Source organism: Cololabis saira, chromosome 5 (assembly GCF_033807715.1).
Source record: "Cololabis saira isolate AMF1-May2022 chromosome 5, fColSai1.1, whole genome shotgun sequence".
Classification (NCBI taxonomy): domain Eukaryota; kingdom Metazoa; phylum Chordata; class Actinopteri; order Beloniformes; family Belonidae; genus Cololabis; species Cololabis saira.
The window spans coordinates 39,530,971-39,543,101 of NC_084591.1; the positions used below are offsets into that span (position 1 = coordinate 39,530,971).

Here is a 12,131-nt window from a genome sequence, read left to right on the forward strand (position 1 = left end):
AACAGTTCATACTCACATCATTATTCCCTCCATTACAGCGGGTAAATGTCTACTATCAACCACCAGATACCAGACAAGGCCAGAAGCATGTGTCTTGTGTACTTATGCGAGAGGAAATGTTGGCAGTGTTTTGGAAGATACTTGTTTATCTGCAACATTTTTATAGGCTATGCCAAAATTAGTACGGATGTATGAAGATTACTCCTGACTGTCAGGTAAGTGTCACAGAGTCGAGTATAAATTTGTACCCAGTGTAACTCCGTAGACTTGCCCCTTTCATACCGTCACCTGCTTCTTTTCTTATTTTTTTTCATTCTCTATTTCTTCAGTACTTACAGTCAGTGCTTTTTTTCTGTCCTGCTCTAATTTTCATGCTTTTCCAGCTTTCAATCATTGCATTTTTTAACTCTGACAGAAAAGAAATGGAGACAAAAGTAGTTAAAGAGGGTATTAATATTTAAATTAATACTGGCAATAATAATAACACAATGTCTTGAAGGATGGATAAGAACGTTAGATGACACTTTCAATCTCCAAAACAGCTATCTGAGGGTTTAGTTTTCCAGGATTTATGAGTTAGTGGTGATCAATATCAGAACCATCTCCATCCCTCGATCACTCCTTTCCCCTACTGTACCGAGAGACGTGCTCTGCCGTCTCCTCCTTGCCGTCTTTTAGAGTATGCTCCACCATCTGTCTCAGTTGCTATCTCACCCTTTCCCTTTGCTATCTGGGCCTTTCTTTTCCACCTTTCCCTATCTTTTTCTCACAATGCATTTAAATGGGGTATTTATAGATTCCGTCCTCTCTCATCTCTTTACACCGCAGTAACCTCAATCCCTCAACAACGCTTTGAACCAGGAAAATGCCCCATCTGGTCCAGAAATTGGATCGAGAGGATGTCTCACAAATACGCAAGGGGCTGGATGATTTTTCATGACAAAAAAAAAAAAAAGAAAAGACCTCCTCCTGTACCGTATACCGTTGTTAAGCTATCCCAAAATATGGCCAGATGGTTTTAATGATACTTGTTTACGGTGCTGCGCCGAGCACAGTCATGTCAGTGTTTGTGCTGCACGAGTCTTTGCCCCGAGATCGCACTGGACAAAACGCACCATCTTCGACAATGAAAATTGGTATTTGGTCTACCAATACAATATATACTATATATATATATATATATATACAGTTTTTTTTTTACTGGGTTCACAGTATTTGCATTTTAATTAGTTACAGGATCATGAATGACTTAGTTGTCAGGGTAAACGAACACCAAGTTAAATAAAGTAATGACCCTTTCCCTCATCATTTCCATGTGTGATGGTCCAAATATAGAAGGACATCAATTGGGTCAACAGTTAATTCTGATGGAAAGCACATTTTGTTATGTCTATAACCGTAATGCCTGCCACATTAAGTAATATGCAGAAAATCATGTTTTGTTTATTATATGGGGACACTAAAAACACCTCCAGCTCTGCCTCTAACACTTTTGTAAGTAATATAATCATGTATATAATTACAATGTTAGTTTAATGTATTTTTATTTATTTTTTGTTTTGTTTTTCTTTTTATCATATGGACTTATTTTATCTTTTTGATTATGAAAGTGGTAGAGAGGTCTCAGAAATATGTTACATTGTGGCATTCCACTGTTAAGGATTCATATGAAGCTTGACTTATTTGTTTGCCAGCCTGAGGAGTGGGATGGAAAAGAAAAAATAAACAATAATAAATGAAATTTAATTCTGAAAGCACATGTGCAGTTTATAAAAAAATATATCCGTGTACAAAATTCCTGTGTGTAATAAAGGCGTATTGTGTAATAACTGCAACATATCTGTTTTTTATCACATAGAATAATGAAAATCGGAACTTGTTTTCACAATAATTCAACGTTTCCTAAAAATGAATTTATACATGGTTTCCCTCCTTGCAAAATCAAATGCTCGTACTCATATTTCACTACATAACCGTTAACCTCTGCAAAAAGAACACTGACAGATGTTTGCTAAGTACTGATAGCTCAGGATTTGGTGAGATGATGCCACACAAATGCTGGGCTCAGATCAGATGGAGCATTTTTATTTTAGCTTTTTTTTTTTCATCATCAGTCTTTTTAAGAAGGCGAGGAGTAAACTATGACCTCAGTAACTATATTGAGATGTTGCTTTAACACTTTTGGAGTTATGTGATATTAAAGATGAAACTACCCAACTCTTCCAGAAGAGAGCACCAAAACAAAGGCAGATCTCAGAAGACGGATTAAAAAATTCTCTAGTTACTCGCAACGGTGGTACGCCACATCTGGCCTTGAGCCTTAAAATTCAGTGCAGGTGAGTTAAAAAAAAAAACAAATCCGCATTTACTGCTATGTGCATAACATAGGATGTGTTGGTTATCTTGCCCATCCAATCAGCAACTGAACTGATTAAATCAACCTTTCACTGAGTGGTAGTGTACGGGGACGCTAGTCTGTGTTGGTCAGGATTCATTTCTTTTTGTAATACTCACGGACCCTGTGATTAAGTAAACTTAGGTCACCAGTGAGAATTAGTATATAGAAGTATTATTTTCAGTTCCGTTTTGAAAAGTATTTAACTTGGAGCTGCTAATTCTACAATACAGTTTATGCTGGACGTTGTTTTGCCTGCAGCTATGTCCCCACCACCAAAATAAATCATACGTTTTACTAACAAGAAAAGGGTTCTATTAGAAGCAAAATAAGATCTGACCCTCAGTGAAGGTTGTTTTGAATTGAGTTGCTACTGTTAGGCATGCTGCGTACAGGGGTGTTTTCAGTATGATCTTTCCACTTTTAATACAACAACTTTATAATCGTAACAACTTTAAGGAAACTTTTTTTTTTTCATTTAGAGAATTCTGAAACACTGACTTGACCTTTTTCTTTGGTTGTTTGCTGATAAGATCCTTGAGAATATCCTCTACTGCACCCATGTTCTTAACACAAGCTAAAGTGTTCGACCTTTCCAGTGCACCTGCATATAATCTGATTCTAATTAAGTGCACCTAAAAGCTCGGTGGAAAACTCAAGAGAGTGAGAGCATGGGAGGAAAAATGTCAGCTAGTGAAGCGGAAAAAAAAGAATGCCTGCAGCTTCCCAAATACAGTATGTACTTTGACGTGATTGTGGAAACATTTTATTGGTAATCACACATATTTTGGGTCATAGTGCAGTACATTGTGGAAGGTTGCCCAGAATTTAAATCAGGGATATTTGCAAAATATGTGGTCTTGCTGATTTGTCATAAATCTTGTTTTTTTTTCCTCGATTTTATTCCATTATTTAACTATTCATTGGGTCAATTTCGACTTTTTGCTACATAACAAACATAGGTTATGTAACACATGAAATATCTCAATAAAAGCATAACTTTAACAGAAGCTTCAAATAACAACACTAATTTGTATAACTTAAAAATTTGAAACTGAGCGCATCGGTGCTTAAAGGGCCAACTACCATTTAACGTTAACTACCATTGAAATCATTGTTCAATTTTAATATGCAAAGAATTGTTGTTGGAAAGATATGTAAGAGAGGATTCATGTAGCTGAAAGACTGGAAACTATGATCAGATCAAAGAAGGCTTACGCAAAAAAAAAAAACTCAATTAATTCGCGGTGCACTTTTTGATCTTTAGTTTAATAATTTACAGTTAATCAGTGACTAAATCCAAGACTGACATAAAAGTAAACTTCAGAATATTAAGACTGAGGGAGAGAAAGGTAGGACTGTATTCGATAAGACGGACAGAGCTTTGACAAAACGTTTGGTGGAAAACATCATAGCAAGAGCAACGCCAGCCTGACTGTGGCAGCATGGAGGGACAGTGTGCACATGTAGATGTCTTACCTAGCCGTGGGTCATACTGCCTCATCTGAACTTCTTCCACGCAGTCTGCTGGGAACCAGCCTGTCCGCCCTTTGACCGTGCCTTCCCAGAAACCTCCTTCCCCTATACTCAGCACTGACAGACAGAGAGGAAGAAGACCGTCTTCATCAGTCAAATACTGCAGTAAAACAAGCTCGCTGTCATTATCGGGAGGCTGGGGAAGATGATCACCAAGAAAATAGATCACAGTTAAGTATTTCATCTGAATTCATAACTTAGACGATCGAACGTGTGAAGAGTGAGACAGAGGTAGAAAAGGAGAGGAAGCTTTTATTTCACAGATGCACACATAAAGTCCACTGGCATAAAACAGAAAAGACTGACATTTGAACATATTGGTTTGTAAAGAATGCGCTATACAGAGATGATCATTCAAGACATTTCAATTCCCTTTTGACGAATATTAATTTCCTAGATTTTCAAAATTCATAGAAAGATGAAAAGAGTGATTGGAAAACTGTGGAGGACTGTGATAAAAGACGCATGTGAAAGAAAGCAAAAGGGTGGGAAGAAGAAAGACAGAGTTCCCTTATAAGCAGTGCTGTGGTAATTAAAGATGGTTATGGTTGATATTGGTCTTCCCTGCAGGAATGAGCCAGCACGTTCATTTCTACAACACTCATCTTTTATCCCAGCCAGCTAACAGACACACCCACTCACACGCTCCTCAGAGATCACCAGCTGGAACTGAGGTTTTGCCTGAGCGAGCTCTTCACTAAACTGGTTGCTAGGATACCGCCAGTGTGATGTTGCAGCCAGCAGACAGCCTGTTAAATGATGAACTCTACTTCCTCCAAACTATATTCCACTCTGCCACGGGAACATGTCGCGGCAATGTCAGCTGAAGCATGAAGGGGAGCAGCTCAGCTGGACTCTAGAGATATGATGGTGAATGTTCAAATGTAGTTCATTCAAAGGATTCTTACCATATTATAAAAAAACACATTTATAAAAGTGCAGGTATCCAACATCAAACTTTCCTTCTTTCCATCTTGTTCATATGCTGAAGAGGCCGACATGATGCAGTGTGTTTCAGAGCACTGGGTGATCATGTCTAGCTCGTACCTGATCTGTTTTTGAATACTACGATATAAATCTTAAAGCACGCTGTCATCCAACATTGCCTGAAACAGCTATGGGCCGTTAAGCCACCTCCAGCACACGGTAAAATTATTCCCAGTTAATTATCATTTTCATTCAAGGAGCTACATACTTAGAACATTATTTCAAGCCTGCTAAAATCTGCTATGAAATGAGAAGGTTTTCTGGACTCTATCAGCTGGGGGTCATTAAACGCAATAACTGGGTGCATGTGTCAGCTTTTGTAATAAATGGTGATCACAGTTTTTGTATTTCTTTTTTTAAACAAAAACACACAACTGGCCATAAAGTGGAATATGTTGGCTCTGAAAGTCACAGCAGTACTATCGAGAGAATTTGCTCTCCACCACAGCTTACAGGATACAGTGTAACGCTACATCAGGAGGTGTCTGGGAAGCATGCTGATTAGATGCGCAAAGCACTTCAACTTTCTCCTTTTGATGAGGAGGAGTAGCAAGTCCTCTGATATGACTAATTTCCTCACTCTCTCCTCCTACACCCACAGGAAATGAGTCAAACTCACTAGCAGTAATGCAAAGCAAGCTCTCGGTCCGCAGAGACCGGATGTCATGGCCAAAGGCCTCACTGTGGAGGGTGACGAAGGTTAAACAGAAACTTTACAAGACCAACTGAAAGTCAAGTTTTTGCTTACAAAACTGCCCGAGCAGCCGTCTGCTGGTACCTTTCAGCTGCGTTAAAGACTCTTTCAGACTAGCAAAGCTCTGTAGGACTCATTCTTTAACCTCATGTCTTCATTCACCTTAGGTGTCCACCCCTCAATTTGATTTCAAAACGTTATCTAGCACACTCCCACTAGATGCTTAGGAGCACTGAGTCTGTCCAGCAGCCTCCTACACCACCTTTGCAACCTCAAAACCAGGTAGTGATCCTGAAAGGTCTTTTCTTCATACAAAAGTCAATCACATAAGGTCACAGATTTCCATGGCATTTATGAACAACCCTATGCTCAACATTCAAGTTCAGATCAACCAGTTACAGCCTCTAGGATTCACTATCATTACCCGTGTGGACATTGAAGATCATAGTACAAATAGGGCTGTTCGATTAATCGATTTTAAATCGTAATTGCGATTATGTAATTAGAACGATGTTAAAACATGAAAATCGTAAAATCGATTTTTCACTTTTTTTTTTTTTTTTATTTATTTTTTTTACCTTGTCTGCACACATATTAATGATTGATTGATGGAAATACCTCTCAATACCTGCGACAAGTGCCCCATGGGAGAGGCTCTTTAGTGTAGGAGGGGGCGTTGTAACATGCCACCGGGCATCCCTCAAGCCAGATGCCGTAGACCGGCTCGTGTTCCTTGCAAAAAACTTGCAAATGTGAATAGCAAATGTAATGACTGACATTACACACCTCTACCTCCTTCATGGGTTGCATTATTATTTAGCATGCAAAGACCCAGTTTAGTTTAATTAGAAAATGTCTTGTTTTATTTAATTGGAAATATAACTTACTGTATGTTTGCAAGTGCTGATTTGCTGATTTTTTTTTTCAGAGATAAAACTTTATATTTTATTATATTTTTTAAAACTTTTTTTCAACTTATTTTACAGAGTTTTGCACTTTATTCATTCATTTTTGGTTTAATAAGAGCAAAGTTTGCACTTAAAGTGCAAACTGTTCAATAAAAAAACTGCATATTTGAAATAATTTCTTTGCCTTTTGTCAATTCACAAAATAATCGTAATCGTAATCGAAAATCGGATTTTGAGAGAAAAAAATCGAGATTTTATTTTTGGGCAAAATCGAACAGCCCTAAGTACAAATAATATAGCCCCTGAGTAAGATCAATTTCAAACAGGTATCTCTTAACCTCTTGCCTGACCTTGGGCTTCTTCACCCCTGATGATGTGACATTACACGTCCACACAAGACGTGTCAGCAGCTGGAGAAACAGACCAGGTGTCTGCTTTAGATAAAAACCTAACCTCACCAGCTGGACCTTAAATGGGCCTCCTACAGGTCTTCAAAGAAAGTGGTGCCATATAAGCTTCCAGCAGTACCTCATGGGTAAAAAGCTTGACCATCAAGCGGTCAACTACTTAGCTGTCCCCTAGGTCTGGCTTCAGAGTTAGTTGATTCAAAACTCATAAAGAGGTTTTAATCATGCTTTGAATGAATGAATGAATTGTTTATTTCAGTTACATTGCATTATTTGCAATTCAAATTGTGTGTGTGTGTGTGTAAATGACAAAACACTTTCATACAAGTTTACACTCATCAGTTTCACACAAAAAATAATAATAAACTCTGTAACTGAAAAAGGAATAGGCTGAAGCCAAAGCTTATATTTGCCTACCCTGTACTTTCCAACAGAAAACCCAGATTATCTGCAATATGAAAAGAAACAAAAGAGAAATTTCCCTTTAAATTGTTCTGCTTAACCAAATTATACTCCAATCATTTAGCATTGTAATCCTTCATTATTTTACTTTTCAATATTTTTTTAAAATTCAACAGAGATTTACACAGTTTCACTTCATCACTAAGTTGATTCCATAATTTGACTCCCAAAAATTAAACACATCTATATTTAACATTAGTCCTCACACGACATCTTTCAAAGACCCACAGCCTTCTTAAATTATAATTTGTTTCTCTTAATTTAAAGAAATGCTGAAAACAAGCAGGAAGGCTATTATTCTTAACTCGAAACAAAATTTCTAATGTTTTTAAATATACAATATCTATAAATTTTAATATGCATGACTCTACAAATAATTTATTAGTAGTGTCACGATAAGAAACTTTATTTATTATTCTTACAGCTCTTTTCTGGAGTTTAACTATAGGGTCTATATAAGGGCTTTGTTACGTGCCTCGCCACAGTCCAACTTGTCGTGGGACAGCCTCTTGGAAGGGATATGCCCCTGTCAACATTGGTTCTTGGGAACTCAAATACCTCCACCACAGCAAACCCATTCTGAATTTTGAATGAAGTTGTGCATTCTGTATATTCACTTGCTTATCCAGATCATCAATCTACAACTTCTCCGCTGCCGGGCTGGACACTCAAGTGCTTGCAAGAAGAAAGTGGTGCATGAAAGGCAAGGATGGCTGCTTATTGATTTTCTGCAGTAAAGAACAAAAACAGACACAGCACACAGAAAATAAAAGAAATTATTGTCTTCTTTGATTTCAGCTTAACACAGCTTTACTCTCTCTCTCTAACTCTCTCTCTCTCTCTCTCTCTCTCTCTCTCTCTCTCTCTCTCTCTCTCTCTCTCTCTCTCTCTCTCATGAAAACTTACTCCCGAGTCTATTTTTACTATTCTCCTATTATTCTGTTCATCTTTCTACTACTAAGCAAGCCTTTTGTCTCCAGCCCTGTGATTCCCAAAGACTTCCCAGTTAGTGCTTCCCTCCTCTTATTTGCTCCTCAGAGTGCGTGTCTACACTACAGTGGAGTCCCTGCTGTATACAGGTGTTGGCTGTGCTCTCAATTCACCATTGACGTAAATGAAAGAGGAGAAGAGACCTCACATTGATCTTTAAGGCTGACCTTCTTTAGTTTACTCACTTGCACATCCCCAACTACTCATTTATTTCTAGGCTCTGACAATGCCACATCACCATCGACATACTCATCTACTCAATATCTGAGTGACGACGGAAGAAAAACAAACAAACAGGCAAACAAGCACTGTTTTACAGGGGTCCGTTTCACAAAGCAGGTTTAGTGAAAACTCTGAGTCTGTTAACCCTGAAATGAGGGAAACTCTGAGTTTTCCGTTTCACAAAGGGAGGTAACTCAAACCAGAGAAAGAGAGGTAACTCTAGCCTGTTTCACAAAGAGAGGTAACTTAAGCTCTCGGTCAGTTACCGTAGTAACAGACGCTCTGAATCTAACCTGGTCAGGACCAGGTTTATTTCAATGAACCTGGAGTTTCTTTGTGTGAATTAAATATTCGTCGGGAGATGGTTATCAGACCGCGTAATACATGTATATTACAGTACATAGTCTCATTACAGGCAAAGTAATATATGTTAATCCTTATATATATATATATATATATATATATATATATATATATATATATATATATATATATATAATTTTGATGATTGAATTGTTTAATGATTTCATAATATATTCTAATTTTTTTATTTTTTTTATTTGGGGTTTTCATAAACTGTGAGCCATAGGCTAATCATCAAAATTATAACAAATAAAGGCTTGAAATATCTCACTTTACATGTAATGGGAAATAATATTTGTTTCACCTTAAGTTGAATTTACTACGAACGAAGTTTTGCAATATATTCAAATTTTCCGACCTCCACCTGTATATTATTACATGAGTAAATAAGAGCATAATGCAGGGGTCTCCAACTCCGGTCCTGGATCCACCTATCCAGCATGTTTTAGGTGTCTCCCTGCATGATCACACCTGATTCTAATCAATGGTCGTCATTAACTTGTCATCAAGGTCTGGACACTTCTGTTGCTTACACAGCTCCTTGTATCATGGTGTGCTGAAGCAGGGAAAGATCTAAAACATGCTGGATAGGTGCTCTCCAGGACCGGAGTTGGAGAACCCTGGATAATATGTGTCTGTATTGGTTCAATACGGAACGCAACTTTTAATTCCCAATTACGGAACAATTCCGTATTTCAAGGGACGGTTGGCAAGCCTACATAAACCTGTCCAAGCCAACAAGGGGTTCCACAGGATTGCAGGTGAATGATGTGGAGATCTGTTAAATTAATTTTATATAATTCTGTGCTGCGGTGTTACTCTTTTTTCGAGAAACATGTTAAAATTTGCCGTATGCGCGCATTAAAATCTCTAATTCCATTCGGGTGAAAAAGGACACGGCGTGAAGTATGTGGATCTTCAGATGCAAACTACGGTAACGTTTCCTCAAAGGGATTTTGTAAATTGAAATGTTAAATAAAGTTAAAAAAAAAAAAGAAAAAGTATGTGGATCTTTTGTCGTCGCCGGTTGCCATGGTGAATCCTTGTATCAGGGCTCTATAGATACTGGCTTTTGATAGTTGTGGCGCATGCGCTTAACTCCAGGTGAAACTACTTAGAGTTGAGTAAATTACCTCAAATCCGCTGTTCTGGAACCGAAAACTCAGAGTTTCCGATCTCAGAGTAGGTCAACTAAGAGTTCAGGATTAGACTCAGAGTTTGTTGAACCTGCTTTGTGAAACGGACCCTAGGTCAAATATACCTATGCGGATTGTTTATATTACTTGTTGTTGCTTATATAAATTACTTTCTGTTGTAGTTTTATTTCTTTCTCTTTCTCTCTCTTTTTTCGTGGTTTGCTGACAACAACAACAGCTGAACACATTTGCCAATCAACACCTCAGCAGGAGAAGGTGTTTTTACAGCACCTGACCACATCCTGAGCCATAATCACCTCCACAGGCAAATGGAGTTAAGCAAAGGCTCGCCACACGATGTCTGGTGTTCGTATGCTGGGGAACAAACACACGATGTACACATGATTTTACAGTTAACACTGATATTTCTGTACTGGTGCTCGCTGTGATTATGACACATTCACCTTCATACTGAAATTCCTTTTCTCTATAAATTTAAAAGAAAACTGAAAAGGTGAATGCTCTTTGGCATCAAGGCAACATTTAATAATTGTCAAGCATGACCTTCTAACTAGCCTTGTATTTGAAATCTGAAAACAACATTTTTTGTTTTAGTTGTTTACCAAGGCTGCAAGGATAAATGCGTCGAAGCAATCCAGTGATGGACCTCAAGCTCCCTGATATGTCACGCATGTGCACCAGATGTTGTTCAGCAATCATAAGCTGTGTTGACAGCAACAGAAACTTTATATTTGTCAGGCCATATTGAAGCAGCAGATATGTCTCAGACAGGATTAACACAGTTAACAATGAAAGTGATTAAAACTATGTTGGTGGTGATATTTAGGTGTATACGTCACTGACTGTCCTGTCTTTGCTGATTGATTTCTTGCCAAGCTGCCGGTACAGTTATTCAACTCCAGACTTCAATGCGTGTAAGCAAAACGCTGTATCAGCTATAGTACGTTCTTTTTGGTTCATGACGCATAACCGCCTATAAATCTGATCGATAACCAGATACTGATGGGACATAATCCAGATTTAGGTGTCGATACAACCTTGAAAAAAGTATCCGTAATGAGTCACACCCATGGGGAAAAAATAAATAAAATGGCACTGGCTCACCAATGATGATGTCACAGATGACAAAAACTGTCGGGTGAGCTGTCAAATGTAAAGCATATTTCACATAGACCTGAGAGTAACTGATTTCTTTGGACATTGTTTCAAAGTGCAAACTGGCAATGACTCAGAACATACTGTCAGGACAACTAAATACATTTTAAAGTAAAAAAAAAAAAAAAAAAAGAAGAAAAGAAGGATCATCTGCAATGGCTGAAACCATAACAACCAAACCAACAAACGTACAATAACTAAAGACAGCTGCAGGAAAGGACTGGCAACGCAACAGAAGGAGCTATTATCTTGTGATGGACGTGTTATAAGGAGTCTTTTACCTGCCAGCTGCATTTATAGAATGAACAGTTCACAAATTAACAACTAAATAGTGTTCAGGTGGAGGGTGGCTGACGCAGAGTATGCACTTCTCGTTTTCTAAATAGGAATAAACTCTTGATTTGACAGATTGCAATTACAGAATATAAATAATTACTTTGAATCAAGTGCAGAGCAAAAATAAATAGATTCATAAAAATCAATAGTTCATTCACTTCATTAATTTATCTCACAATTTTAGTTTTAGTCCTAGAAATATTATCACAAACAGCTGATGTCAACATGGGATTACGTTGAGGATTTGGTACAAAGAGGGTTTGCATGAACAGGAAGAAGAGAATCTCCTTTTTGTTAACATATGCATGAGAAAATCATTGAAATGTACCTCAAATAAATATTTTATGTCTGTATAGCATAACATAATTAAATGAAGGAATTAGGAGAAGAGAAGCCTATACCGGACTGCCATGGTTTCCCAACTCTATGACAGTACTGCATCAAGAACCGTCATTCATCAGTAGCTGATAAATCCACACGCACAAGGGATTACTTGGAGAAACTTTTGTCAAGCGATCC

At 37.8% G+C, this 12,131-nt stretch overlaps 1 protein-coding gene across 19 annotated transcripts in view; it reads right to left on the reverse strand.

The window, feature by feature from the left end:
- The window catches only part of shank3a (SH3 and multiple ankyrin repeat domains 3a), a 184,023-nt gene that overhangs the window by 43,592 nt on the left and 128,300 nt on the right, over positions 1–12,131 (reverse strand). For all 19 annotated transcript variants that reach the window (XR_009782713.1, XM_061722005.1, XM_061722004.1 and 16 more), the window contains one exon: positions 3,875–3,988. Coding sequence is in view for 18 of the 19 variants with exons in the window: in XM_061722005.1 (XP_061577989.1) it covers positions 3,875–3,988 (114 nt within the window). In the remaining variant the exon portion in view is untranslated. The remainder of the gene's footprint in view (positions 1–3,874; positions 3,989–12,131) is intronic.